Source organism: Gamsiella multidivaricata (assembly GCF_025024155.1).
Source record: "Gamsiella multidivaricata strain RSA 2152 chromosome Unknown BC939scaffold_7, whole genome shotgun sequence".
NCBI classification, from domain to species: Eukaryota; Fungi; Mortierellomycota; class Mortierellomycetes; order Mortierellales; family Mortierellaceae; genus Gamsiella; species Gamsiella multidivaricata.
Genome location: NW_026251715.1, coordinates 532,321 through 560,318, shown reverse-complemented (window position 1 = coordinate 560,318; position 27,998 = coordinate 532,321). Strand labels below are relative to the sequence as shown.

Genomic DNA, 27,998 nt, shown 5'->3' with positions numbered 1-27,998 from the left:
CATGCCACCAAACGCAAAGTTCAATACGCTGGAGCGGGAGCGGATTTTTAAGAACCCCTCGGACAAGTCCTTCCAGACACCTGCCTTGCAGGAGATGGTCGCGCCCCATATCGAGGCCTTCAATGCCCTCACAGAGTTTGGCTACGGCTCCAAGACAGGATTGCTTGATCTTGCTATTCAGGATATCGGACAGAAAGCTGTCTTTGACACACACGGTGGTGGACTGGGCAACAAGCTGACCTGTATGTACACGATCCATGATATCACTCAGAGCATTCAGCCAAATCTGGTCCTTCTGTCACCTTAAAAATGCAAACTCATTTCGATTATTGCTATTATCGCTACTCTACAGTCTGGGTGGATGAGATCTCCTTGAACAAGCCCACTTTGCCGGACAAGGAGCGCAATTCGACCACCCGCCAGATCTATCCCACAGAGGTATTAAATCATGAGAGCGATGGGGGTATCGACAAGTCGCTGTAGATCTTGATCATTGATTCTGTTCAATTATTCTGGTTCATAGGCCAGAGAGAGACTCAACACATATCGCGGAAAGCTGCAGGCAAAGCTTGCATGGCGCGTCAATGACGGTCCTGTCGTTGTGGAGGCCCGTGATCTGGGATTGGTCCCCATTATGATCCGTTCCAACCGCTGTAACTTGGAGGGTGCATATCCAAAAGAGCTCATCAGACATCACGAGGAGTCAGAGGAATTCGGTGGGTATTTCCTAGTAAACGGCATTGAAAAGTTGGTCCGTTTGCTCATTGTCCCTCGGCGCAACCATGTTATCGCCCTGATCCGTTCAAGTTTCACGAACCGTGGTCCCACATATTCCAGCTATGGTACAGCCATTCGCTGTACAAGACCCGATCAGACGTCTCAAACCAACACTGTCCACTACTTGACCGACGGAGGCAGCATGCTGCGGTTTGCTTGGAGGAAGCAGGAGTACTTGGTCCCCACGATGTTGGTCTTGAAGGTATGATGTGAGAATTGTATTGCTGAATGATCACATTTGCAGCATGGCAATATGATTCAATTGCAATCGGTATCTAACTTTTCACTGCTACTCATAGGCGCTTATCGATACTTCGGATAAGGAAATTTTTGACAGCATCATGTTGGGCGATCTGGAGAACACCTTCTTGACCGATCGCGTCGAGCTCATGCTCCGCAGCTTCAAGGCGTATGCTCTTCACACACGCGAACAGTGCTTGGCTTACTTGGGAGACAAGTTTAGGGTAGTCATGAACTTTCCTGAGGATTATACGGATGTGGAGGTCGGTGAGGGACTCTTGCGCAAGATCGTCCTGGTCCACTTGAAGAGCAACCGCGACAAGTTTAACCTCCTGATGTAAGTCGGCATGGATCAATCATACACTTGAATGTATTTGGACGTCAATGTCTAAGGGTACTTTTTGCTAACCATTGGTTCTTTGCTGTCTCAAAACAGTTTCATGATCCGCAAAGTATATGCCCTGGTTGCTGGCGAGTGCTCCCCCGACAACCCAGATTCCCCTCAGCACCAGGAAGTGCTTTTGGGTGGGCACTTGTACGGTTCCATCATCAAGGAGAAGATCGAGGACTGGCTGAACGGTATTAGAGCTCAGATCAACCAGGATGTGCGTCGCAAGACCGCTGGAGTTGACTTTTTAGACAGTGAGTCATCTATGCGTCTTCTCGGAAGAGTGTATGCAACTCAGTACCAGCGTTGCTTTTGAAGTTAATAGCCCAACTTTTTATGATTCAACTTGTAGACCGCTATTTCACAAAGACACTTCAGAAGACGTCAGGACTTCAGGACATTGGCCAAAAAATGTCCTACTTCTTGGCAACAGGAAACCTGGTCTCAAATACTGGTTTGGATTTACAGCAGGCTACCGGTTATACCATCGTCGCGGAAAAGCTGAACTTTTACCGTTTCATCGCCCATTTCCGCTGTATCCATCGTGGCTCCTTCTTCGCTGAACTGAAGACGACAACTGTACGCAAATTGCTTCCAGAGGCCTGGGGATTTCTCTGTCCTGTCCACACCCCAGATGGTTCGCCATGTGGTCTTTTGAACCACTTGTCGCATACTTGCAAGGTCATCACCCAGCCCGCTGATGTTTCTCGCCTACCCGCGATCTTGGCATCTTTGGGCGTGACTCAGACCCTGGTCCCCGCCCGCGGTCAAAAGACGGTCGTCGTCCAGTTGGATGGTCGCATTGTCGGATATTGTTCATCGGAGGAGGCCAAGAAGGTTGCGGACGCTCTTCGCCATTACAAAGTCTCGGGAGCATACAGCGGCGCCGTCCCCCTTGATCTGGAATTGGGCTATGTCCCCATCTCCCAAGGAGGCCAATACCCTGGTCTGTACATTTTTTCGACACCAGCGCGCATGATGCGCCCTGTCCGTTACCTCCCCAACGGCAAGACGGATATGGTTGGATCGTTCGAGCAGGTTTACATGGAAATTGCCTGTATGGATGACGAGATTCGCCCCGGCGAGAGCACCCATCAGGAACTCGCGCCAACTAGCATGCTTAGCATTCTCGCCAACTTGACGCCTTTCTCTGACTTTAACCAGTCTCCCCGTAACATGTACCAGTGTCAGATGGGTAAACAGGCTATGGGAACCCCTGCCACCGCTATTAAGTACCGTACCGATAACAAAATGTACCGCCTCCAAACCGGACAAACACCCATTGTCCGTCCTGCTCTCCATGACACCTATGGCATTGATGGATTCCCTAACGGCATGAACGCTGTGGTTGCCGTCATCTCTTACACCGGTTACGATATGGAGGATGCTATGATCTTGAACAAGTCGTCGCACGAACGTGGATTCGGTTACGGTACCATCTACAAGTCTGAGATTGTAGATTTGAGCGATTTCAGGATCCGTGGCGAGCCTGTCCTTCATCACTTTGGTCTTGGATTGGATGCTCCTCGCTCATGGAGAGAGAAGCTGGATAAGGATGGTCTGCCATGCATCGGTGTGACCCTGAAGGAGGGCGACCCAATCTGTGCCTACATTGACGACACCACAGGCAAGACCTCGATCAAGAAGTACAAGGGCATGGAGGAGGGTATCGTAGATGAGGTCCGTCTCCTTGGCTCGGATCTCGGTGACACAGAGCTCCAGAAGATACATATCAAGCTCCGTATCACACGCTCTCCCATTATTGGAGACAAGTTCTCGTCTCGCCACGGTCAGAAGGGTGTGTGCTCACAAAAGTGGCCGTCCATTGACATGCCGTTCTCAGAGTCTGGCATTCAGCCCGATGTCATTATCAATCCCCACGCTTTCCCCTCACGTATGACAATCGGAATGTTCGTGGAGAGCTTGGCTGGAAAGAGCGGAGCACTTCATGGTATTGCTCAGGATGCAACACCTTTTACATATAACGAGACGTTCACGGCGGCTGACTACTTTGGAGAGCAGCTCAAGTCAGCCGGCTACAACTACCACGGAAACGAGCCTATGTACAGCGGAATCACTGGAGAGGAATTCAAGGTCGATATTTACCTCGGAGTAAGTGCGCTAGCATACTATCATGCACCTGTTTTTCTGTTTCTATTAACCTGATTTCTAATGGTGTTCTGACTTGATATTATTTGTTCAAATATAGGTCGTATACTACCAGCGTCTGCGTCACATGGTGTCTGACAAGTATCAGGTGCGCACGACAGGACCTGTGCACAACTTGACGATGCAGCCTGTTAAGGGACGTAAGCGCGCTGGAGGTATCCGTTTCGGAGAGATGGAGCGCGACTCGCTGTTGGCTCACGGAGTATCATACCTATTGCAGGATCGTCTGATGAATTGCTCAGATTACTCACTGTGCAACGTGTGTACGAAGTGTGGTAGCATCACCTCGCCGATCTCGACGCACTCGTCTAGCTCGTTGTCGAACGTGCGCGAAATCGAGTGCAGGGTCTGTCAAACGTCGGCGGGCATTGACATGATTGCACTTCCATATGTGTTCAGGTACCTTGCCACAGAGCTGATGAGCATGGGTATCAAGGTCACACTGAAGACACAACCTTAGAGCAGTTTTTATGGAATCCCATTTCCGTTCTTCGTCGTTTTTTTCAAAATCATCATAGCATTCATCGTCTTTTAATAAACTGGCATCGTCTTGTAGAATCGTGCGTGTATAAGCACCATCATTGACGTGAGCGTGAATAGGTGATCATCTTGCTCACCAAGCTGAGCACACCAAATGACGCCGCGTCGTTTATTTGGTCGTGCAGAGTGGAATCTTTGGCGCCAGGGTGCTGGTTTTATATGTCGTCTAGAGCTTCAAAAGATCCAGGGCACTAAAATACTTTTTGCGCCACCAATTTTCGCAAGTTGGTAAGTCTATACCATTTTTTGTAAGCTGGGTTAACCAAGTCGAGATTCCTGATCTACTCATTTGTTGAAACGAACCACACCATGTGATTCAGAAGGGTTGGGCTTCTTACACTTCTTTTGCGCCAGGATTTTACAATGTCATCTGGATTATGAAACTCTACCTTCAATGTAGGCTACAACATGTTGCCTCCCTTGTCTATCTCCTGTGGACTGAGGAACAAGCAAAAATCACCACTCCGGAACGAGGGTCAGATCAAGGCGATCTGCTTGTTCGACACAACCAAATGTTTAGGCAAGCAAGGCTGTGATACATGGTCAGAGTATTTTCTGGACACGGCTGCGGGGAGAGATGGTAGCACGGATATCTTACACCTTACCATGGGTGTAGTCTAAACACTTCCCGCTCTTTCAACGGCCGGTGCGGTCACGGGCTTTTGGGTTTGAAGGTGCAGCAGTGGCGTATTTGTCAAACCAGAGCGCGCGATTCTACACCGTCTCTCCTTATTTCCTCCCCGCCTCCTGCAGCATCGCATTGTCCATCGTTATAGCTCTTCTTGACATCGTATTGCCCGCTAGTTGATTCGCCCCGCACTCAGCATGCAACATGACGTCCTGCAGATGGACGGCTACGAGGCCCTGGAATCCATCGGTTCCGGATCCTTTGGCTTGATTCGCAAAGTCAGGAGAAAAGCCGACGGCAAGGTAAGGCGCTACCGGGACAACCTTGCGTTCACTCGTTATTTCTTATGCAGGGACACTGCACTATGAAGGGCACCGAATCCTGAGTATGCACTGATGCAGTTCCCTTTCCCTCTCAATTTAATCATAAACTTATGGGCAACCCACAGATCTTGGCGAGAAAGGAGATCGACTATCGTAAAATGAGCACAAAGGAGAAGGAACAACTTGTAGCGGAAGTCAACATCTTGAAGGACCTCAAGCACCCAAATATTGTCGAGTTTCTAGAACGCGTCATCGACCGGGAGCACAGCTTCATCTACATTCTCATGGAATACTGCGAAGGTGGGGACCTTGCAGCAGTGATCAAGCGGCATAAGGAAAGATCGTAGGTACCAGGCAATAAGCGAAGGAATCGAGCGGATACTAGGACAGCAGCTGACAAAACTGACGAAACTGACGACCTGATTGTTCCATTTCGTCAACTTAATTAATGTTACCTAGGATTCCTATACCGGAAGAGTTCGTTTGGGGCATCATGACGCAATTGGTTTTGGCATTGCACGAGTGTCACTGTGGCATAGCAAAGAACGGGGATTCCAACGAGTTGACACCGCGACCCATTCTTCATCGGGACTTGAAGCCTGACAATGGTATATGGATATTCAACACAGGAACATGGAGCAAGGTTTCATTTGTGCGCAGATCTAACTTCATGAACCTCTCACTCTAGTATTCTTGGACGCTAAGAAGAACGTCAAATTGGGAGACTTTGGACTATCTCGATCGCTTACGAATCCGCAAATGGCCTTTGCGCAAACATATGTTGGGGTTCGTGCTGTTTGATAAATCGCCGTTTATTGTGCCGCTGCACTAAACGTGTACGCTCTTGATATCGGCTAACGTCTTTTTTCTATTTATCTTCAACATAGACACCCTTCTACATGTCTCCTGTAAGTCGACCACGCTGGGTTTCACCCGGAGGCGGACGACGACAAATCTTGTTAGTACTAACTGCTATTGGAATATGTAATTATAGGAGCTCATCAGCGAGTCCGTATATGATGTGAAGTCGGATATTTGGTCTTTGGGCTGCGTCGTATTCGAGATGTGTGCACTAGAGTAAGGTGTTCAAGGGTCATATATCTCATTCACGATTGTGTTGTGTGCCAGTATTAAGATTTATTGATCGCCAATATGTCCTCTATAGGCCGCCTTTCCTCGCCGATACGCAGGCCGCGCTTTCTTTAAAGATTAAGATGGGTAGGATCCAGATGTTGCCAGCTCAATATTCTCAGGAGTTGAATATGGTTGTTAGAGCCATGTTACAAGTCAATGTACGTCGATCTATATATCGAATAATGTGCCTTGCAGGGTTGGCGATACAGATACGGAATTGATAAAATGAATATCTGTACTTTTACCATTAGCCAAAGAGGCGGCCGACCACAACGGATTTACTCGCAAATCCGAGGATCAAAAACATCAGCGTTCAGCTCGAACTAAAGCGAAAGTACGTTAAACAATGGACGACATGGACCAAGTCGCTCAGGGACTATCAGGAATGGATTAAATTCTTATTGTCTACCTTCTCTTGATTTTTAGATCTGCTGAGCTCGATCATATTATGCGCTCACTAATTGAAAGGGAAGAGAAGATCAAGGAGAAGGAGGTGTATTTGATGAATGCTGAAAAGAACTTCCAGACAGCGGACCAAATGCTGAGAGAGAAGGAGACGGTGCTCAATTCTCGGGAGGAGATTTTACGTAATCGGGAATCAAGTCTGACTGAGCGCGAGATGAAGTTGACCTGGGAGCGACAACAGCTAGATGAAAGGCGACGCGAGCTCTTACTGGAACAGGAGAAACGACAATCCATGGCTCGGAAGGTCATGTCCTCTAAGCTTAGTGAACCCATGGCAATAGACAGTGGGAGTCTCCACGACACCACTACTGTTACCACTACTGCCACCGCCAGTAAAACTAATAGTCTCTCGACTAATACCACAGCCTCTCATGCCATGCACTCTACCACTGCATCTACAGCATCAACCTCTCAGGCAAATGTCAGCAATACGATGGAACGATTTTTTGCGGCATTGGCAGCAGATCAAGGGCAGAACACGCGGACGTTTCCTCGGCGTAAAACCGGCTTGTCCGCAGGACGACATTCACTGCAGGCAGCTAGCGTGTATCGCACTTCAGGATCAAACGGATCAATTACCAACGTATTCTCCGCGCAGCAAACCTCTTCCTCAGAAGCATTGGATTTGGGCGGCACCTATGCGTCCGGCCAATTGGCAAGCAACTCGGGCAATGCTCCGAAAACCGCTTCTACCGAGAATCCATCCACTGCCTCAAAACTTCTGCAGGGACAATCTTACACGTATCAAGGCGCTAATGGCAAGGAAACGAGACTTTCAGGAAGACTTGGACAATTGCCTAGCTTAAGTTCTGGGGGCTCTGCCGCGACATCTTTGTCTACTGCAGACTCTCAGAGACTGAGAGGGAAGTCAAAATCAGCATCTGCGCTAGTGGCATCCATGTCGTCGACATCACTATCGAGCAAAACTCCAGCTCCTTCCTCCAGTATCAACCCATTTGTGGTGCCTGAGTTCATGAAACCAAGCGCGGCGACCACATCTGCAGGAGGCCTGACTGGCGTCTCGTCCAACCATAATTCAATACCAGGTCTCACCTTCACAGCGTCTACGACCCTTCTCACGACATCCCCAACCACCAATCTCGATATGCAGATGTCAGATACAACGGACTCTTCTTCCCAGCCATCAAGTGTTTCAGTGAACACTGGCAATTCCCTACGACCAACATCCACGCCTAATAGTTCATCCAGTCGAAGCCTGTACCCGCCCTTCTCTTCATCATCCGTGACCACTAGTCGTCTTTCATCAATTCGACCTCATCTAATCCCCTCAATCGGTCATAGTCGATTCAATTCTGCCTTGGCCTCTTCCTCGGCTGGGTCAAACAGCCACAGCACCCTAAGCACCGCATCCGCCTCGATACCATCCTTGAACAGCAATGACACCCAGTCTTTAGCGGCGGCGAGTGCGACAAATGGCAATGCAGTTGCTCAGGATACATCGACTACACCGTCAAAGTCCCAGAGCGCGACGAATTTCGGCGACGAACGGTTTCAACGGCACTCTACGCCAGAACGGAGCCAGCGACTCGAGGACGAGGATCTAAGGATGGAATGGGATGATGATATTCCGAGTCCGTTTATTAAGAAGACGTATCAGCGGCCACCGCCCGCTGGCTCAGGGGGCCCTTTGCCGTATAGAAACCTCATGGGATCCTGAAAGCGTTTGTAAGGATGTGTCACAATACTATCCATCCTCGGTTATTGTAGTCGGTGTAATGTATTTTAGTAAAGGAACATTATTATTTTTTTAATAATGATTTTCAAGAACGTTTATTTGTCTCAGGAAAGTATATTTGGAGACTAAGACTAAAAATAAAAAGTTGTTACAGCTCTGATGTGAAGAGAAAGAGAAAGGAAAAGAAAAGACGACGAAAATCAAGAACAAGGAGCAGGGGTGTCGTTGAAGGTATGAGGACTGCCTCCTCCTCTTCGTTCGCGTCTGCTTTCAGTCGGACAATCCAGAGAGTTCGGAAAGATCGTCCAGCGAGTCATTGTGCGCGTCGATCTCCTCATCATCATCGTCACCATCCCCCTCCTCTTGCTCCTTCTCGTAATCCTTTTGTGTGTCCTTGCGCTTCTTGTCCACATGTTCAGAGTTGGCCATCTTGCGCTTCCTTGTCGCCTGGACGGGCTCATCTGCTTCGTCTTCGGGTTCAGAAGAAGAGGAAGAGACATCATTGTCGTCTGCTCCTGCGGACAGTTTGCTTGACTCCTTGGTACGACGGGCCGAGGGCTTGACAGCGTAGGGTGATGTCGACTTGCGGTGGTACGGCAGCTTGGGTGGCATCTTGAAGAAGTATTGCTTGTCCTGCAGGATGAATAGATCGAGTCGTTAGCATTGCGTCATAATTCCATTGCTGTCATAAAAGTAAAAGGATAAAGAACGGACTAATATTACCTTCAGTGTGCACTTGCGAGCGCTTGGCATGACCTCCTGTCGAGTGAGTTTGCGCATGACATTGTGGTCGCACTCTGGAATATAATACCATTGGTTCTCCAGCGGTTTGTTGTAAGCATCTTTACCTTTGCGTGTGATCTTGCCGACACAGCGGGCGGCCGTCAGGCACTGCATCATCTGCTCCTTAATCTCCTCGGGCTCGTGTGTCGCCATCAACGAAGGCTGGCTCGCAACCATCTCATCAAAGAGCTCGCTCAAGGTCATCGATTTCTTCTTGCGCGCAAAGACGAGGGTGTCGATGATCATCTCCGTATAGTCCATGGGCGACTTATTTGCCGGGGTCTCTGGCGATGATAAAGATACGTTCTCATCATTCTCTTGTGCCTTCTCCTCCTCCCCCTTCACCTCTTTCTTCTCCTTTTGCTGCCGTTTGATTGTATCGGTCGAAATCTTTGCTGATGCCTTCTTGGTCGCCTCAGTCGAGCTCTTTTCCGAGGCCTTTTTGACCGGGCTTGTTGAATCCTTTGAGACGAGCTTGACGTGTTGCGCCTTGGTAGGCGAGGACGATGGTCGAGATTTGTTAGAGACATTGTCTGCTGATTTTCCTGGACGAACGTTCTCTTTCGCATCCATGGATTGGGTGATGCTCTGCAGTGCCATCGTCTTCTCAAGCTTCGCACTATTGGTCTCTGTATTCCCTGATTTCAACGACGCAGACATCTTTAGCACGTTGCTGGGCTTCGCCTTGATGAGCGCAGAAGCCGTCTGTGACGGGAGTCCAGTGGCTGAACGGTTGATGGCTGTCTGGGGCCTAGAAATGGTCGACTGTCCGTTCTCAATCAACGACAGTGGCGCCAAAGGTGCACGCTGGGCGGAATACTTTGATGGGCTTTTGGGAGGTTCGTCGTCAAAGAAAATGTTGCCTTCTGATATGGGACTCTCCAGGCCAGCAGGTCGACGAACGGGCGAGGTATCCAATGCAAAGATGGGTTTCGACTTGACCGGAGATGATCCGAATTCGTTCCCTGTATCGGATGATGGTGAGTCAAAGGGATTCCTGGTTATGGGCGAGTAATCGTATTTCAGTATCTTGTGTCGCATGCGTGCTGTGGGCGTCAATTGAGAGGGCGAGCTCAAAGGGTCACGAATGGGCGAGGAGTAGGTCGGAGTCGCCAATTGATGAGCTGGCATGATAGTGTTCGTTCGCTTGGGAGTCGACAGGCCTGCAGGGACTAAGAAGGGATCGCTTTCGTCTGCTTGAACAAGCTGATCCTCGAAGTTCAGATGTGCCTGCGCAGGAGCTGGCCCTGCAGGTAAAAAAAAGCGCATTTTGACGCCGACCAAGTCGACGATATCGCCTTCCCGAAGTGTTGTCTGCTGTCCCGAGGGGTATCCTATGCCATTGATGCGGACACCGTTCTGGCCGAGGACCGTAATCTGAAAAGCCGATGCTTCCTTGGACCATTGAACGATAGCATGGCGTCTCGACACCTGCTTGTTGATCCTGCCGAGGTTTAGTGTTGCCTGGGAGCCTCTGCCCACAATCACAGGTGCATCGTAAGAACCATTTAGAGCCATCGATGGCGCCTTGGGCTTCTTCATGCCCGGCTCCTTTGCCTGGGCAGTCTTTGTCGCGGCTTTGAGCAACAAGTCAAGCCCATCCAAGCTGCCATTATTCCATGCAACTGGATATTGCATAAGAGGGTAGAAATTGCTTCAGTATGGATGCTCAAGAGAAAGGGTGTTCTGTTTCTGTTCCTGCTCCTGTTCCTATCCCAGGATGAAGAATGAAAAAAAGTGTGTGCATCTTACCATCCAAAGGTGCGGGCTGATTTTCTTTCATCAGCTCCATGATGAATGGAAGGTAGTGGCGAGTGGCGAGTGACGATGGATAATCCCGGAAATCGCAGCAAAGACTCGGGGAAAAGGAATAGGCGAGTGTTGCAAAAGCGATGGATGTGTACAGTCGAATGAATGTGATGTTGTTCAGTGTGTATGTGATTAAAAAAAATTCGGACGCGTCCCAGCAAAGGCTGACTCACGTGAACCACACCCCCCAGACGCCTGTATCCGCGACCCGGATTGACCTCGATCGGGGCGGAGATAGTCTAGCCATCTCCGCTTGACTATTAGACTATTATAAATTCTGTGATCAGCTTGACAAGTTGACAGACAAGAAAGAATCAAAGTGGAGAGGCTCGGCTCTATTTCAAGACGCTTCGTGAGACTAATAATGAATAAATATGCTTTTTGGTGAAAAGAAAAACAGTCTATGGTATTACACGTCTACTTGGAGAGGCTGAAAGAGACGAATGAAATGGAAACAAGAAGGGGAAGGGAGAAAAATGCAGGGTCTCTGTTTCGTCAGGCTATCTATCCATTGATATTTTTGGTGAGGAGCTCGATGAAATTAGTGGGCACATTGGAGGTAGTAGATGTCCCTTGGGTCTGCGCTTCATGATGTACCGAAACAGAGTCCAGTGGTTGAAAAGCAGTTGACTCGGAAGACATTGGCATTGTCGCACTACCGGCCGATGATTCAGTAGCTGAAGCGCAAAAAGATAATGCTGGTGGTGATCCAGCAAACTTGATTACAGGCGCGTTGGCTGGCAGTACTGAAGGTCCTGTAGACAGTAGCGCTGGATCAGCAAAGGTCTCCGGTGCTGCTGTAGCCGCTACTTCCACAGTTAATGGTGACAGAGTCGCCGTCTGGCCGTTGGGTACTTCATGTGCCTCATGAGAAGGATATATTGGCTGCGGTTCACGCTGCTGTGAGGGCTGTGGGTGCATTAATGCGCCAATCATGGTCTGCAGCTCACCGACGACCCTCTGAGACCCCATCTGGTCCTGTTTCATTGCTGCCTTGCAGTCTTCAATGTTCCTGGTCCGAACTTTGAGTTCCTCCAGCGCGGCATCCTGACTGTTCTTGAGAACAGCACGCTGTGCTGTAGCTTGATTGTAACTCTGCTCCAGTGATCGCAGCTCCGCATCCAGTGTACGCCTCTTTTCAAAAAGTGCCATATTGTCCTCCTCGAGTCGTGACAAGTTATCCTTGGCGTCCACCAGCATCCTCTGAATGTCGCGAATAGAGTTCATCGATTGCGCCTCAATAGGTTTGTCCATCCTCCGAGCCTCAAGATCAAGGTCAGAACCTTCATGAGCTCGTGAGCCATTTGGCTGCGCCTGATTCCCATTCGACTCTGCTTCTTCCTGCAGCGGATTGAAGTCATTGTCCCGAGCCAGCATCCGGCCCTTTTGGTCTCGATACTTGTCCCATTTCATCATCTCCCACTCCAGATGGGCCTCCAACCGCCTGATGTTCTCCTTTGTTCCAGAAATCGCGGACATGTAGAGCGCACGCGAGTCCCGGATCTGTCGGTCCATCTTCAACGTCAACTCCTTCGTGCTCGCAATCTGGTCTCGGAGCAATTGGTATGCATCCTGAGCAAGCCTATTGGAATTCTCCAAGGTGGGTTCCACCCATGGCCCATCCATATCCACGTCAGCGGCAGTGGGTGACATGGTGGATGCATCTGATACATTACGCTCTGATTCCGGTAACAGTCCCTGTAAATGTGCCTGCTGAACGTGCATTGATAGGTCCCTCATTGTGGCGAATGTCTGCTGACAATCCGTCCATCTGCAGCTCATCAGCGAGTTAATGCCTATGTCGGTACGGCTCCTATCCAAATCTTCCAATCCCATGGCGATATCACCATTGGCTCGCGGATGCTGCAGTTTTGGGTCTGATGGTGTGATTGCTGCTGGACCCGATGATATTGCGGGCGTCGATTGAGAGTCTTGATCTGATGTCTCTGCAGACCCCGTTGCTGTTGACGGAGGTGCGTTGGATAAAAGCTGTGATGGATCGTCCGATATTGATTGGTACAGTCCGGATCCTATAATATTGATGTGAGCAGAGTTGGTGAAACGTTATACAGAGATAAGACAGTGACCATGTACAGATAAGGTCAGTATTGTGCCGGTAAACATACCTTGCAAATCACCCTCCATGATTGCAGATACTACTGCACGTTCCTTCATTACGATACCCTCTCCAGGGAGCCTTTTGTGCTCCAACAGCCTCTCTGGGATTGACAACGCTTTCACAATGCCTTTGGGGACATCTAGTGCTAGAAACAGACTGCTGGATGTCTCTGGACGCTCCTTGACTTCGATGAGCCACGTCTGTGACTCCAGTAGCAAAGCACCCTGTGGTAATCCTAATTGTTTATACGATAAATCGATACAGTCCGAATGAGTTCAACTGCCCATTCGCTTATTAAAATAAAACAACATATGCCTTAGACGTACCTGGGTTATTGGGATCCTTTAGAAATCGAATCATCTCTGCGCGCATGTTTGCATCCTTAACCAGAGCTGATTTCTCGATGACAGACCGGAAGAACGCCTTTTCGTGGTCAAAGTCCAGCTTCAGCAGTCGGATAGTGGAGGGGGCGTTCTCGTTACTGCTCAAAGCCCGTCTTCTCATAGCGTATTCGCCAGGTCGATCCAGATGACTGCGCACCGACTGTCCATTCTAATCATCGTATTGAATTGTCAGTAATATAGTAAATCGCACATGTCCTTGTCCTCGCCATAAAAGATGTAAACACTTGTACCTTTTGTTGCTTGACACCTTCTAATGCATCAGACTCCTCTGGTGATATATCTTCCAGTGTTCTTGAGCCTGCTACTAGTAATCCCAGGTCGCCGGCGACTCCAGAGGACAGCCTACGTTTGGAGTACCTTGTATTGTCCTGTGACGGTCTGTCCCGTTTGGGCTGTCCACGCACTGTAAGGCCTCGATGTGATGGAGGAGGCAGTGGCGGGTACGGTATGGGGTAACTGGGATGGCTGTACATCGGCGGGTATTGATATGGGTGACCAGCATAGAACCCTGGTGGCGGGAGCGGAGGGTAAGGCTCCAGGACAGCACCATGTGGCATATCCGGATGATTCATCGAGGCCCCCTCAGGATGTAGTGACGTGCTCATCTGCATTATTGAATTTGGCTGCAAGGAGCGAATACTGTGCCTCGAATCTGTTGCACCGTCCCATGGCCCAGGTCCTTTTGTCCTGCTGGGAGATGTTCGACGCTGTGCACGCCTTGCGGCCTGCCTGCGCTCGAATTCCTCGATGAGCTCCTCTCCCAAGACGTTCTGCTCAGGCTCCCAAGAGTCCTCAAATTGTTTTCCTTGTGCATCCGACCCCTGCCATCTGATTAAATATTCGACGGCTCCTGTCTCTGCATCAGTCCTCTTTTGAAGAATCCGCTCGACCAAGCAGAGGTCCTGGGTGATGGACTCAGACATTATCTCCGGGGGGATACACTGTCCCCGCGCTGACAGTCCAGGCAGGGGTTTCTAATGGAGAGAGAAAGCAAGGAGCTGAATGTTAAAAGCTGAATATAGCGACGGACCTGCCACGTGTGAGTCGATATCCAAGGGTCAGACTGGCCCTGAGGACACTTGCATCTCCTTTATCGTGTGCTTGATCCTTGATTCTTCTGGCGGGTCCTTTATGGCATAAAAACGTACAACAATACACAGCGTCAGTACGTCAGTCCATTCCTCACTCGCTCCATGGTTCCCATACTCCTTATTTAACGCAGCATTGGGTGGGTGGGCTTCTTCGTGGCCATTCTCTTTCCTGTAAGTTCACCCGAGACTTACCCTAGGAAGCGCGAAGAGAAAGACGGAGCCCGATAGCAAGTGGTATAGTCCTGTTTTCTGGAGGGTACGTAATTCGAGTTACAACGGCTGTCGAGAAATGCTGATGAAAACGCGGATGAGAATGAGGAAATGAGATGTTTTGATGAGTGATGAAAACAAGCGATCAAGGAAGCGAGGATGATGAGATGCCTTGAGCGTAGGCCGTATTTTCGTCTGTAGTCGCCTATGATAGCTGCAGGAAGAAAAGAAAATATGAAAAGGCGCAGGAAACGCGAATGCCTAGACGGATCCCGTGATCAGTCCACAAGTCACAGGGCCCGATTCAAGGGCGAAAGTTATTGTGCATGCATGGATGAACAATAATGCGATATATTGTCTACGAACATTCTAAACCTAGGCGATCTCGCAACCGAGGACGCTCTGTACGCCTCCAACAAGGTGCAGACTTCCCGTCACCAGAACCTGGACGTGGTCTGCACCGTGCTCAATCTCATTCTTGACGTAGTCGTCGATCCAGTTGACAGAGTGCTCGATCGATGGCAACACAGTCGTCCTGACATCCTCCTGTCCTTCCGATTCTGAGCCAGAGGCTAGCCCAACTTGCTTGACCCAGCAGGCCGCCAATGTCTTTTGCGTCTTCAGTTCCAGGTCCATTGGAGCATTGTTGTTGACCAAGTCCCCCTTGTATGTGTTCGAGGCAAATGTGATTGCTGGAGTGAATACCGCCTGATCAAAGTGAACATTTGTCTGAATCTTGGCTAGGGGTCCCAGAAGGGTATCACCATCGCGGGGGCCGGTGCAGTTGAACATAAGCACCTTCTTGACGGCTCTAAATGCCAGATAAGCCAATCGTGGTGAAAGTTAGCACGTTGCCGAGGATGTCAAAGCAATTTTTACATATGGTTGCTGAAGGACTACTTACCCTTGGATATCCTTGTGACTAGCGTCCTTGAACCAATCTGCACAGACGCAAATACTCTCTGCAGTGTGGGCACCGTCAAAGAACCAGGTGATCTTGGGCTTGTCATTCCTGATCATGATCTGACCACGGCCCGGCCAGCGGGCACTTGCAAGACCCTTGACAAACTCCTTTGGAACAACGCCATTCGCTGCTGTAATCTTTTCGCCAAACACCTTTTCGATCCATATACGACAAATAGCAGATGCTAGTGCAGCATTTGCTACCTGATGCTTTCCTGCCAGCCCGATGGTCACGTCGCCCAGTCCCTCGTTTGTAAAGGCAGGAACCACTTGAAGGGTTGCCTACGGTTACAAAAAATCAATCAATCACTGAGTGCTTTGCATGGTACTCAATGAAGAAACTGCGAACTCATACAGCCAACCAGCTGCAATTTACCCCAAGTTCCTGTGCTCTACTTTGAAGGACAGTGAGGCCCTCCTCAACCTGTTCTGAGGAAACCGCCGGGACATCCTGCTTGAATATGCCTCCCTTGTTCCATGCAATCTCTCCCAAAGTCGATCCTAAGACAGAGACATGGTCGATGCCAAGTGCTGCGACAGCGCAAACAATGGGCTTGTGAATAATGTTCGTAGAGTCATACGCGCCACCGACTCCAACTTCAAGGATGGCCACGTCAACCTTTTCCTGCTTGAAGACATGGAAGGCCAGCACAGTCAAGAAACGGAAGTAGCCTGGCTTGGATTTATCCTGCACAGAACAGTGGCAAAAAATAAAAAATAAAAATAAAAAAAAAGAGTCAGATATCGCGTCATTTTGGCATTCGTGTTTACAGACAAGCTCAAATGACACTGCACACTTACCCCAGTTGAATCGAGACGATCCCAGACTTCAAAAAAATATTTTGCAAAGAGATCCTGGCTGATAGGCGTCCCGTTGATCCTGATTCTCTCTCTGACTTCCATAAGATGCGGCGAGGTATACAACCCTACGAGATACAAGAGAATGTAAGCGTTAGTACAGCGCATCATTTATAGAGCAGCAACATTATCTTATAATCCGTCCATTGGGCATTACCAGTCTTGATCTGCTTCTTGCAATTGTAATTGCGGAGGATGGACTCTGTCAAGGCGCAGGTGGAGCCCTTACCCTTTGTGCCAGTTACATGAATCAAGTTCAATTCGTCAAAGTCTTCGGGCTTTAAGATTAGTAAAGATAAAAGAAGGGAGGGAGCGAGAGAGGGGAGAGCGTTATGGAAACGGTTCACAGCATCCTTGTGGGATTCAGGAGACAATTCAATTGAGCGCTGCGATTCCTGTTGAGTTCCATACATTGTATCCGCTTCGCTGGACAAACTCGACCACTTCTGATAACGAATTCTTGTTGGCGCTGCCTCCTGACTTGCGAACCGCCTCCAGAACGGCAAAGTTAGTTTGAAGGCCATTGAGCTTGTCAACGGCATCCTAGACGTTAAAAATATCACACACACACCTCCTCCAGGGTTAGCGCGAGCTGTAGACACAGGAGAGAATGAATCTGTAGATCAAAGTGGAGAATTGTCATACAGCGTATGAGCGAGGCATTGGGCTGGGAAATATCTTTATACGTTCGTCCAGGTGGACAAGGTGATCTGAAGGTGGTGTTGATGAGGGCCCCTTTGGGATCGAGTGGGAAGAGAAGAGGCGTGTAGTGGAGAGGGTGGATCCGATGGGTCTTCCCAGTCGATGCAGTCGCGGCTGTGCAGGTGAGCGATGCTGGAGTGTAGCTGCAGCCTGGCAAGAGGAGGGTCGCGAGGGATGAGGGAGGGGGAAGAAAGAAGAAGAAGAAGAAGAAGAAGAAGAAGCGGTGGAAGAAGAAAAAGTGTGTAAGGGCAAGTGCGAGGGCGAGTGCGGGTGCGAGTGGGCGACACACGTGCTGTTTCTGCTGCCGCGTGGTAGAGAGGAGTGGTGAGCGAGTGATCCTGATCTGGATGCGATGGATGGGGTTGAGGGAGCGGGAAGGTGGCCAAGGAGAGCAGCGCGTGTCCCCGGGCGGACAATGAACATGGCGCGAAAGGGAATCGGCCAGACAGACAGTTTGGGGTGGAAAGTGGAAAGTGGAAGGTGAAAAGTGGAAAGTGGAAAACGGAAAGCGTCAATGGCGAGTGGAAGAGAGTGTCGAGGGCAATGGAGGGAGGTCGAGGGATTGCTCCTTGTTTATCGGCGAGAGCGAAGTCAACTGGGATGGGATCAACATCCGCTGGAGGGATCCGCTTTTCCGTTGATCCCCTCCGGCAGCTGGACAGACTCAGCTGCAGCAGGAGGATAAAATGCCCGCTTCTGGTTGGCTGGATGCAGACCCAGGAGCAACAGCAGCAACAGTAGCAACAGTAGCAACAGTAGCAACAACAACTCTGACGCAGGAATAAGCTTTTTTTTTTTTTTGCCTGCTTCCGAAGAAGACCGGTGAAATGGTCTGCACACGCTTGAAACTTGAAAGACAGGGAGCGCAGAGTGCTCGAGAGTGCGACGCGTCCTAAACGCACCTGAAAAACCTTGTTCGTATCCCGAGTATGATGCCGCTCCAGATCTCGATGGCCTACCAAACTGTCCTGAGCAGGAAGTGGAGGAACAGGGTTGTCGACGCTATCCTCCAGTTACTCTTCTTTCCTCTTCCGTCCTTAACCGTGAACCATACAGCTAATTGACTTTTGTACTTTTTCGTCGTGTCTGAGCAAAAAGGTGAATAGCATGCGCTATCCGTGGATCGCCTGTCGCTATTCCTCAAAAACAGGCGTTCTCCGTGTCCTGACGGCTAGACGGAGCACGTCTACAGACACCAGCGATGCATCCCAGCCAGGACCAAGAATTATCGTGTGTTTGGTATGCAGGTCAAACACCTGGGTCATGTAGAAAGAGAGCGGTACGTTCCATTACCTCACCCTTAATCGCTTCCTTGTTCTCGAGTGATCCTGAACATTAGCTCTATTGACCATCCTTCTGTTAAGCTCATCTCAGAAAACTGTGCGAAGCTCAATCGGGTTGATAGAAACTTGGCAGCAGCAGGAGACATTAACCATTGACCTTCAATTGTCCCTATACATGGACAGAACAAAGCAAACCCGTTTGGTACACGCTCTCCATGCTGCACCGTCAGCACGTACCCATAATGCAACAGGTTTCGCCAGGACTCCAGGCGAGGATCATGATTCACGTCAGGGAAGCGTTAAGCTGGCGTCTCCATACAGCTCCTACCGGGAAGATTTTCCTTTTTCGAAAGGTATGATGTTAGAGACTGATCCATATGCTTCTGCTCATACGACACTATGGATGCCATACATGTACACACGATAGTTAACAGTGAGCCTGTTCTCGCTCAATAAAAAAGGCGATCATACTGGCTTCATATGGGTGAAATATCATAGACTGAGTACCGCCCATCGCAGATGAGTATTCGTATCCAGTATGTATCCTCGATGCCCCAAGTTCATCAACAATCGAAGATTAGTGCTTCATGCTAAGAGGCTGTCAAAGCTATACATGAATACACTACCCTACAGTTGCCAGGAGTATAGTGTGGCCACCTTTGCTGGATGCGCAGATCAAAGGTCTCTGCTTCAAGTGATCGACTTGACGCATTGTTGAAACAGTTACTACACTACGTTCCATAGCAAACCTGCACCTTGGTGCGAAACAGTCGTTCTGCTAAAGAAATTCGACCTTTCTGGATCGCGTGGCGATAAAATTGGTGGCAAAACTAAATTCGGCGCGGCCAAATTTACGCGGTCGTTTCACTATCTTTGTTTACGTCCAATCGCTTATCTGTCTACGCAAGTCCTCCCAACATCCCACGCCATTTAAACACCCCCCAGTCTCTATCCTTTAGTTCAATTTTGTCTCTCATTCCTTCTCACCATGACTATTATCGAACAGACACCAGTTCTCAGCGCGCAAGACCAAGGTCCACCTGTTGGAACACCGATCCGTTCCTTCGTATTAACAGACGAATCCTCGCCTGGCATGGCATGCCAGATAATCAGTCTTGGTGCGACTCTCACCCATCTTTGGGTTCCTGACAGCAAGAATGGAACCAGGGACGTGGTCCTCGGTTTCGATGACCTGACAGCCTATCGGACCAAGTACGATCCATATTTCGGCGCAAGTGTAGGAAGAACGGCCAACAGGTACACCATCGCATGGATATCCTGCAGAACCTATGTGCATTCTTCTCCGTCTATGCTAATTAACACCTACAAATTTTCCACTAGAATTGCTCAAGGCCAATTCTCTCTACCTCATAATCCGAATGTCATCTACAAGCTAGATCAGAACAACGGTCCTAATTCGCTTCACGGTGGCATCGACGGCTTCTCGTTTCGGAACTGGGATGTTGACCTACCAGCTGAATCGGATAAAGGAGAGCACAGAGGAACCACTCTGCGCCTCAGCCTGACTTCCGACCACATGGATCAAGGGTTTCCTGGTAAAATCCATGTCCAATGCACGTACCGCCTTGTCAACTCTTCATTAGAGATCGTTTACGAGGCACAGCTTGCAGGGAATGCCAACGACGACAATCAACAAATGACGATCGCCTCCTTGACAAACCATGCGTATTTCAATCTCAACGGTGTCCCTACACCGGAGGCAGTCAACGAGATCTCGACGTCCCTTGTCACAAATCACGTTGTGGAAATGTTCAATGTCGACAGCTACCTGGAAACGGATTCTACGTCTGTCCCCACGGGCACTATCCTGCCGCTCGACGTGGCCTCTGTGATGGATTTCAGGGTGCCGAAGACGTTCGGGGACCACATCACTCAGACCCCTGGTGGCGGACATGGCTACGACCACTTTTACCCTGTTCAAGCTGCCATCAACTCACCCCAGGACTACCATCTCACCCAGGATATCCATCGAGTGGCGCCAATAGCCCTAATCAAGGTCCACTCCCCTGAATCGGGTATTCACATGACTATGGCAACCACTGAACCTGGGTTCCAGCTATACACGGCCAATTTCGTCCAGCTGGATCCAGATCAAGTCGATATGAACCCTGACAACAGCAAGGATACGACAGACCACTTTCGACGCGTTGGAAAGGCACGCGGTGGATACAGGCCCCACTCTGCTTTCTGTCTGGAGGCATCCAAATTTCCAGACGCGATTAATCATCCTGCGTGGAGGGACCAGGTCATCCTTCGTCATGGCTTCAAGTACCAGTCCAAAACCACATATGCCTTTACAGCAAAGTAATGGTATGCTTTATATATATTTTTTCAGTATTAATAAAACAACCGGCTCCGTGCGCTCGAAAAGCATGGGTTTAAGCTCCAGATCTGCTGTCGTTAATATGGCATCCTCGAACGACGGTCTCGTGCTAGCAGAATATGCGGGAGAGATCCGAGATGCAGCGTCCTGAAAGAGCCGGGGTATACTTGATCCTCCTAATCTACTATCGATGTGTTCAGCAAACCAACTGCACCCTGGGTCCACCGTGTTGCTCAAACCGGCTTGTTGATCAAGGCTGAGACAGTGTCCTGGGCATTCTGAATAATATCTTCGAGTCGCTCGCCATCGCACAGCTTTTTAGATAGGATGATCCCTGGCGCCGCGAAGACGACCATATGAAGACAAAACCTGAGGCCGGATATAGAGTCCTGAGCCGAGGAAGCGGTTGACTGGCTGGTCGAGGAAGCCTTAGCCGGTGGTAATCGAAAGGGGATTCTAGTCAAATGAGATGCTGCAGACGGAGGGTGTCTAAGTGCCGGAAACATCCTGGCAATAGCAGCGTTATAGATCTTCCCTGTTGCACCCGCTAATCCTGCTGTAGTTGACGATGTCATTGCTCTTTGCGTTATGTGGAAATCGGTGCCGATGATGCCTGTAGATAAAAAAAAAAAAGATACGGGTGACGTCACTTGGTGCGAGGACGCGACTCCTCAGCAAATTTGACCCTTGAGAGTACGTTTTTGCTCCATTTCATTTCTGCCACTTTTTGAAGACACGCACACGCAACACCCTCATTCACACAATTCTTCTTTCCTCGTCTACTTCCCGCCCTCTTTTAACCAGCAGTACTCGAGTCGCAAGACGCCTCTGCCAATCGCTACGAAAGTCAATAACCAACAAACCCACCAAACAAAAGGAGCAGGACCAATCAGAAGGACATCATGGTCGAGAACAAGGAAGTCGCTATCACCGTCCCCGCCGCAGACAATTCCCCCATGGAGGAAGACAAGCCTTTGAAGAAGTCGCCAAAAGAGCTCAAGGATGCGCCTATCAAAGAGGAGCTGGTAAGCATAGGACAGGTCTTAATCAGGTCTGCATTCATTTTCGGCACAAGCACCTGATCACCTAACGACGGACTCTCTTTTATCTCTCGATATAGTCTGAGGAGGATCAGGAGCTCAAGAACCAGCTCGAGATGTTAATCGACAGGCTGAAGGTAAGCCCTGCGTGTGTGATCAACGCACCTGAGGATCAACCCTTGTACCATCAGCTAACGCGTGTGGCACGCTTGATCGTCTCCCATGTTCATAGGAACCCGATACGAAGCTTTACAACGCAACGCTTGAAACCCTTCGTACTCTCATCTTGACTTCGACGAGCTCTATGACTTCTGTCCCCAAGCCGCTGAAGTACCTGCGCCCCATGTACCCTGATATGGTGACGATTCACGAATCCTGGCCAGAGAGCGCAGACAAGGTTCGTTGTCTGGAGTACTTGAATTTATCTCCTTATATTTTTTTTTTTTTTTTTTTTTTTTTTTTTTTCAAAAGGCCTTTGATCTCCAGCGTAGTATGCTGACTCGCGAATTCTTTTCGCATCTTTAACTTCTATAGAAATTCTTGGCCGACATTCTCTCGATCTTGGCCATGACTTATGACGACGACAAGTTGGACACCCTCAAGTACCGCAAGTTGGGTTCTCAAAACGCCATTGGATCATGGGGACACGAATATGTCAGGTAATGAAAGCCTCTATTGTGCTGCGACAGGTACTACATAATACATACTTCGGACACGCGTTGACTCACATGAACCTCGACGTCTCATAGGCACCTGTCGACAGAAATTGGATTAGAATACGAGAGGCGACAGGAGAGTGAGGCTGACACATCGGATCTTATTGCCCTTGCGTTGGAAGTTGCGCCATTTTTCCTGGCTCACAATGCCGAAGCAGACGCAGTCGATCTGCTGATGCAGCTGGATATCATGCCAAAGTTGGTAGACTTCGTGGACAAGAATTCCTATAAGCGTGTCTGCCTTTATATCTCAAGGTTTGTGCCTATTGATCTGGATGATGCCTGGAATTGCATAGAGAAATGGCCCTTTGGCGTCTAACAAATGAAAATCTATATATCGTTATGTCGCTCTTAATTAGCTGTGTGAACTACTTGGAGTCGCCAGATGATGCTATCTGCCTACGTACCGCTCATGACATCTATTTGAAGCACAGCAAGTATGCCGAGGCCCTGTTGATCGCCATCCGCATGTCGGACAAGGCGCTCATCCAGAGTATCTTTGACAACTGCCAGGACCCGTAAGTATACCACATCAAGACTGGCAGTATTCGTTACCTCATTATCATCAATCTGTTAACATTTTTCTTCCTTAGTCTCTTGAAGAAGCAGCTTGCTTTCATGCTTGCAAGACAACAGCTCTCGGTTGAGACTGAGGACGAGGACCTCCAAAACTGCATCAACAACACCCACCTGACCACCCACTTCATCAGCCTCGCTCGTGAACTCGATTTGATGGAGCCCAAAACGCCCGAGGACATTTATAAATCTCACCTTGAACACAAGCGTAAGTATTATTCAAAAGAACTTGCTCCTTGCTGCGCGCTACGCGGATCTTCAGCGAGCTAATCCATGTTTTATTTTTATTTTCGTCATGTAATAGGCGCCACTGGTGTTGCACAGGTGGATTCTGCCCGCCAGAACTTGGCGTCAACCTTTGTAAATGCATTTGTAAATGCTGGCTTTGGGGTTGACAAATTGATGTTGAGCGAGGAGGACGACGGTGGCTGGATCTTCAAGAACAAGGATCACGGCATGCTTAGTGCTTCTGCCTCCCTGGGCATGATTCTCCTATGGGACGTTGACATGGGTCTAAACCAAATTGACAAGTACATCTATTCGGACGATGAGAATATCAGAGCAGGAGCCTTGCTCGCTGTGGGTATTGTCAACTCTGGCGTCCGCAACATGGCCGATCCCGCATTGGCTGTTCTCTCGGAACATTTGGAGGACACCAAGTCAACCACGAACCGCGTCGCTGCCATTCAGGGTCTGGGTCTTGCATATGCTGGCTCTGCTCGCGAGGAGCTTTCTGAACTACTTCTGCCCATTGTCAGCAACTCTGATATTGCCATGGAGCTGTCCTCATTTGCCGCCCTCGCCTTGGGTCAGATCTTTGTCGGTACATGCGACGGAGAGATTACTAGCACCATCTTGCAGACGATGCTTGAGCGTGCAGACGGTCAGCTCGGCGAGACGTTCAGTCGCTTCATGAGTCTCGGTCTTGGCTTACTTCACCTCGGTATGTTCCTTGATCTCTTGGCACTAACGTAGCTATTTATGAGTCGTTGTTTGGATTATGGACATGTTATCTGACGCTCAGCTTTTTCTACGACACTAGGTACTCGTGGTCAGAGCGATGTGACCTTGGAGACTTTGAAGGCGATTGAGCATCCTATTGGTCAGAGGACAAGTGTGATTGTTGAGATTTGCGCATACGCTGGCACTGGCGATGTGCTCCACATCCAGCGCATGCTTCATTACTGCAACGACCACTTTGACGCCGAGAGTAATACCGACGACGAGTTCCAGGCATTCGCTGTCATCGGTATCGCCCTGATTGCTCTCGGAGAGGATATCGGAGCAGAGATGGCCTTGAGGTCCTTTACACATTTAATGCATTATGGTGAACCAGTGATCCGCAAGGCTGTTCCACTGGCCATTGGTCTCCTTTGCGCATCCAACCCCGTCTTGTCTGTTCTGGACACCCTCGGCAAATACTCCCACGACACTGACATCGAGGTTGCCTTGAACTCGATTTTTGCTATGGGTATGGTCGGAGCAGGAACCAACAATGCACGTGTCGCTCAGATGCTCCGTCATCTCGCTTCTTACTACCACAAGGATGCTAGCTGTCTGTTTGTCGTCCGCCTTGCACAGGTAAATGAATATATTTTGCTACGAAGCAGAGCGTCAACGGTGAACACACAGCATCTTGACATTGGCTAACGAACTTTGTATTCGTACTACTAGGGACTGTTGCACATGGGCAAGGGTACTCTGACAATCAATCCTCTCAACACCGACCGCCAGATTATGTCACCCGTTGCTCTGTCAGGTCTTTTGACAACCCTGTTCGCATTCACGGACGTCAAGACACTTATCTTGGGTCGCCACCACTATCTGCTGTACTCGCTTGTAACGGCGATGTACCCAAGGTTCCTGATTACGTTGAACGAGGAGTTGGAGTCCGAGGCTGTTGCTGTTCGTGTGGGTCAGGCTGTGGACGTTGTTGGACAGGCTGGTCGGCCCAAGACCATCACCGGATTCCAGACACATTCGACACCTGTCTTGCTGGCTTACTCAGAGCGCGCAGAACTCTCAACAGAAGAATACTTAGCACAGGCTCCTGTCTTGGAAGGCTTCGTGTTGCTGAAGAAGAATCCGGATTACGTGGAAGAAACAAAGGCATAGACGGTGCGGCGGACTCCTCAGGTCAAATGGGAGAACGGCATGTGTATATCAAAGAACAAAAAACAAGAACTCGCTCGTCTCCTTTGCGCCCAGTTCGCTATGTCTTTTTTATTATTCCCATAGATGCGGGGATGGTACAGGTCATTCATTGTCGAATAAAGCGAGAAATGAAAAAAGTGTGATACTTTACTTCACGGTCAGATGCTACGAATCATCATGATGGGGGTAAAGATGGCCCTAAGATCCTTGTCTTCTTCGCCTCAGCTTCTGTTGGAGTATCGCACTCATTCTGACGCTTGCCGTTCCCAGAAAATGATGATAACAGCGATGATCGGGAGTCTGTGTTGTTGTTGTTGCTACTCTTGGAGGTTGCACCAGCGCCAGCGCCGGCTCCGATTTTGGCCATGATGTCCATTGGCTTTGTATACGCGATGAGTGTCTGCAGCCGCTTCTCCTCCTAGAATAATACGGTGTAGTTTGTTAACAGAATATCCCCAGTAGACCGAATGCAAGGAATCGCGGGTTGTCTACTTGCTTTTTTCATGGCCACCAGATTTTGCTGCATCTTTGCCTTGGAATCACCGCCTGACTTTTCTAGTGAAGTCATATAGACATCCAGATCGCCGGATTCCTCCAACTGCTTTCTTGCTGCCGCTGTTGCATCATATTCTTGGATCTTGGCCTCTAGAGAAGCCATTTCTGCCTGCAACGCCAGCTGTTTCTCCAAGAGCGACTCATGTGTTTCAGCCTTTTGTTCCGTTTTTTTGGCCAAAGGCTTCTTTTTCACTATAGAGGGTAAGGTCGACAGGGTCCAGTGGATACGTTAGAGCTGGTTCGGTTCACGTTGTGTTAACGGAGACGAATAGATTATGGTGCCCGTTGATATGCCTTACCAGTTCTGTCATAAAAGTCGTCATCATCATCAGATGACTCGTATTTGTTTTTTGATTGAGTTGCACCTAATTGTCAGTAGAAAACCAGGGATCCCATGCTAAATATAAAAAAAAAAATCCTCTCCTGGCGGATAGCATAAAGGAGAAGAACAGGTACATACCTTCACCAGAGGATTTTTGACCAAACATGCCTCTACTGTCCAATTGTATACAGGCATCCAGAGCAGCCTCCCTCTCTGCATCGCGCCTCTTTCCAGCAGTGGCCTGTCCATAGACCGGACCCATCGAAGTTTCGATCGGCAGTCGAATCCTGGCCGTGTACTCCTTCGCGTGTTGAGGACCACTTTCCTCGACGTCGTATTCGCAGCTGTATCCCTTATTCTCAAGGTAGTTTCGGAGCGCCTTTTTGGGGTCCGCCCTGTAAGATGCGTCCGGATCGACGGCTCTCCGCACAGTCCCATCCATGGTAGCTTCGTCAATCTCTTCTTCGTCTACAGCGTCCTCCTGCATCCCCCTGGAATAAGGCGAAATACGTGTTAGCCAACATATTTAGGAGAGTAATATGGAGAGAGATCATGCTGCATACTTCGCTTCCTTACCAATTAAACTCCCTGTTATCGTTGCCCATGTCCACTTGCTGAGCCCTAGATCTGTTTTGTTTTTCAATCATAGCAGTGACCAGTTTCCGATCCTCCTCCTCTTGGTCCACCTCTTCTTCTGTCTGAAAGAGATATATCCTGGTACTTTCTCCGAATCGTAGCTGATCGCCCGGTTTAAGCGAGACATGCATACCAGGCGGAATTTTAGTCTTGTTAAGTTTCGTGCCATGGCTGCTGTTGAGGTCATAGATGAAGCTCTCTCCGTTACTCTTGAACTGGATCACAGCATGATACCTTGAAAGCGACTGCAATGGATGACGAAACACGATGATAGACATATAATCGCCTGTTAGAAGATGAGCCAGCCTGACATGATCAAGACAAAACAAAGAAAAAAAATAGCCTTACAGGATGCTCCATCTCCAGATCACACATAGGTAAACGACCAATCGTAAGATACTCCTTCTCCGGCGCCTGGATTTTGTCGACAATGATTCCATTCTTGATGACCTCAAAGTAGAACTGCTGATTCGGATATCCACTCCAGGCTGGTTTTTGGTACTTTAATGGCGGCACATTAGAAGCTGAGGATTTCGAGTCCTTGGCAGGTGGTGCTCCCTTCTCTGCTTAAATCGATGTGGAAGCTGTGTGAAAATCGATCGATCTTTATAGCAATATATAGGCCAATTGAGGATGCGGACAAAACTTGCTGGAGCAATTACCTGCGTCACTGTCCGTGGTTGGCTGTCCTTCTTGTTCCTTTGGGAACAATGGAGGAGGAGGAAGAGGAGGAGGCATAGCTGCTACCTTCTTGACGGGTAAGGAAGGCACAGCAAACACAGGCTTGGACTTTTTCTCCTCCTGATTGGTCATTTCAGCATCAGCCTCCGCCTCGACATTGCTCTCGGCGGCAGCGGCAATGCTACCATCGGAGCTCTGTGGGTTACTGGTTGACACTTCAGGGGTTGCAAAAGGCATTCTGGAAGTGGTGTGGGATTTAGCATCAGAGCATGCTGCAGAGGAAAAGGTCTGATGGACGCACGTGACACCTAACGCGAACAGTTGAAACGTGGCCGGAGAAACGGGCACTGTACACCATAGCCAGATTGACAGCACGATGCCAATTGAACAGA

The 27,998-nt window shown here is 49.3% G+C and overlaps 9 protein-coding genes across 9 annotated transcripts; 5 read left to right on the top strand and 4 right to left on the bottom strand.

Moving 5' to 3' along the window:
* Position 1: 1 nt before the first annotated feature.
* On the top strand, positions 2-4,034 carry BC939DRAFT_499634 (uncharacterized protein; the record flags this gene model as incomplete). Its single annotated transcript, XM_051559963.1, has 7 exons — positions 2-242; positions 353-438; positions 524-979; positions 1,077-1,354; positions 1,454-1,659; positions 1,758-3,517; positions 3,615-4,034. 7 exons carry the CDS (start codon positions 2-4, stop codon positions 4,032-4,034), a joined length of 3,447 nt encoding a protein of 1,148 aa, XP_051416300.1.
* Positions 4,035-4,960: 926 nt separating this feature from the next.
* On the top strand, positions 4,961-6,618 carry BC939DRAFT_392778 (kinase-like domain-containing protein; the record flags this gene model as incomplete). The annotated part of the gene is made up of 8 exons (XM_051552045.1): positions 4,961-5,044; positions 5,191-5,408; positions 5,525-5,673; positions 5,754-5,851; positions 5,953-5,973; positions 6,060-6,142; positions 6,231-6,357; positions 6,451-6,618. 8 exons carry the CDS (start codon positions 4,961-4,963, stop codon positions 6,616-6,618), a joined length of 948 nt encoding a protein of 315 aa, XP_051416299.1.
* On the top strand, positions 6,449-8,423 carry BC939DRAFT_284443 (uncharacterized protein). Its single transcript, XM_051551233.1, has one exon. It carries the CDS (start codon positions 6,648-6,650, stop codon positions 8,340-8,342), a length of 1,695 nt encoding a protein of 564 aa, XP_051416298.1. The 5' UTR covers positions 6,449-6,647; the 3' UTR covers positions 8,343-8,423.
* BC939DRAFT_439569 (uncharacterized protein) lies at positions 8,423-11,062 on the bottom strand. The gene is made up of 3 exons (XM_051553982.1): positions 10,896-11,062; positions 9,084-10,768; positions 8,423-8,993 (listed from the first exon to the last, which is right to left on the bottom strand). The coding sequence occupies exons 1-3, from the start codon at positions 10,933-10,935 to the stop codon at positions 8,631-8,633; spliced, it is 2,088 nt and encodes a 695-aa protein (XP_051416297.1). The 5' UTR covers positions 10,936-11,062; the 3' UTR covers positions 8,423-8,630.
* Positions 11,063-11,456: 394 nt separating this feature from the next.
* BC939DRAFT_473718 (uncharacterized protein) lies at positions 11,457-14,398 on the bottom strand (the record flags this gene model as incomplete). The annotated part of the gene is made up of 4 exons (XM_051558369.1): positions 11,457-12,982; positions 13,079-13,306; positions 13,398-13,623; positions 13,706-14,398. 4 exons carry the CDS (start codon positions 14,396-14,398, stop codon positions 11,457-11,459), a joined length of 2,673 nt encoding a protein of 890 aa, XP_051416296.1.
* Positions 14,399-15,151: 753 nt separating this feature from the next.
* On the bottom strand, positions 15,152-17,260 carry BC939DRAFT_499630 (Mur ligase; the record flags this gene model as incomplete). Its single annotated transcript, XM_051559962.1, has 7 exons — positions 15,152-15,587; positions 15,681-16,021; positions 16,116-16,427; positions 16,541-16,665; positions 16,755-16,875; positions 17,009-17,140; positions 17,243-17,260. 7 exons carry the CDS (start codon positions 17,258-17,260, stop codon positions 15,152-15,154), a joined length of 1,485 nt encoding a protein of 494 aa, XP_051416295.1.
* Positions 17,261-19,675: 2,415 nt separating this feature from the next.
* On the top strand, positions 19,676-20,911 carry BC939DRAFT_392737 (galactose mutarotase-like domain-containing protein; the record flags this gene model as incomplete). The annotated part of the gene is made up of 2 exons (XM_051552043.1): positions 19,676-19,839; positions 19,924-20,911. 2 exons carry the CDS (start codon positions 19,676-19,678, stop codon positions 20,909-20,911), a joined length of 1,152 nt encoding a protein of 383 aa, XP_051416294.1.
* A 736-nt stretch (positions 20,912-21,647) lies between these two features.
* On the top strand, positions 21,648-25,551 carry BC939DRAFT_439563 (armadillo-type protein). The gene is made up of 10 exons (XM_051553981.1): positions 21,648-21,951; positions 22,047-22,103; positions 22,199-22,363; positions 22,501-22,625; positions 22,716-22,937; positions 23,042-23,200; positions 23,276-23,466; positions 23,563-24,201; positions 24,301-24,839; positions 24,933-25,551. The coding sequence occupies exons 1-10, from the start codon at positions 21,829-21,831 to the stop codon at positions 25,371-25,373; spliced, it is 2,661 nt and encodes an 886-aa protein (XP_051416293.1). The 5' UTR covers positions 21,648-21,828; the 3' UTR covers positions 25,374-25,551.
* On the bottom strand, positions 25,552-27,847 carry BC939DRAFT_439558 (uncharacterized protein). Its single transcript, XM_051553980.1, has 6 exons — positions 27,588-27,847; positions 27,274-27,488; positions 26,866-27,170; positions 26,428-26,780; positions 26,267-26,332; positions 25,552-26,159 (listed from the first exon to the last, which is right to left on the bottom strand). The coding sequence occupies exons 1-6, from the start codon at positions 27,841-27,843 to the stop codon at positions 25,831-25,833; spliced, it is 1,524 nt and encodes a 507-aa protein (XP_051416292.1). The 5' UTR covers positions 27,844-27,847; the 3' UTR covers positions 25,552-25,830.
* Between the last annotated feature and the right edge of the window lie 151 nt (positions 27,848-27,998).

Coding starts and splice junctions, on each gene's coding strand:
- BC939DRAFT_439563 (XM_051553981.1), top strand. CDS start 21,829: ATGGTCGAGAACAAGGAAGTCGCTATCACCGTCCCCGCCGCAGACAAT. Junction 22,364..22,500: donor GGCCAGAGAGCGCAGACAAG/GTTCGTTGTCTG, acceptor TAACTTCTATAG/AAATTCTTGGCCGACATTCT. Junction 24,840..24,932: donor TTGTCGTCCGCCTTGCACAG/GTAAATGAATAT, acceptor TCGTACTACTAG/GGACTGTTGCACATGGGCAA.
- BC939DRAFT_439569 (XM_051553982.1), bottom strand. CDS start 10,935: ATGGAGCTGATGAAAGAAAATCAGCCCGCACCTTTGGATG. Junction 10,769..10,895: donor TCAGCCCGCACCTTTGGATG/GTAAGATGCACA, acceptor TGCAATATCCAG/TTGCATGGAATAATGGCAGC. Junction 8,994..9,083: donor CTCGCAAGTGCACACTGAAG/GTAATATTAGTC, acceptor TTCATCCTGCAG/GACAAGCAATACTTCTTCAA.
- BC939DRAFT_284443 (XM_051551233.1), top strand. CDS start 6,648: ATGCGCTCACTAATTGAAAGGGAAGAGAAGATCAAGGAGAAGGAGGTG.
- BC939DRAFT_439558 (XM_051553980.1), bottom strand. CDS start 27,843: ATGCCTTTTGCAACCCCTGAAGTGTCAACCAGTAACCCACAGAGCTCC. Junction 27,489..27,587: donor AACCACGGACAGTGACGCAG/GTAATTGCTCCA, acceptor CGATTTAAGCAG/AGAAGGGAGCACCACCTGCC. Junction 26,333..26,427: donor TCAAAAATCCTCTGGTGAAG/GTATGTACCTGT, acceptor ACTGACAATTAG/GTGCAACTCAATCAAAAAAC.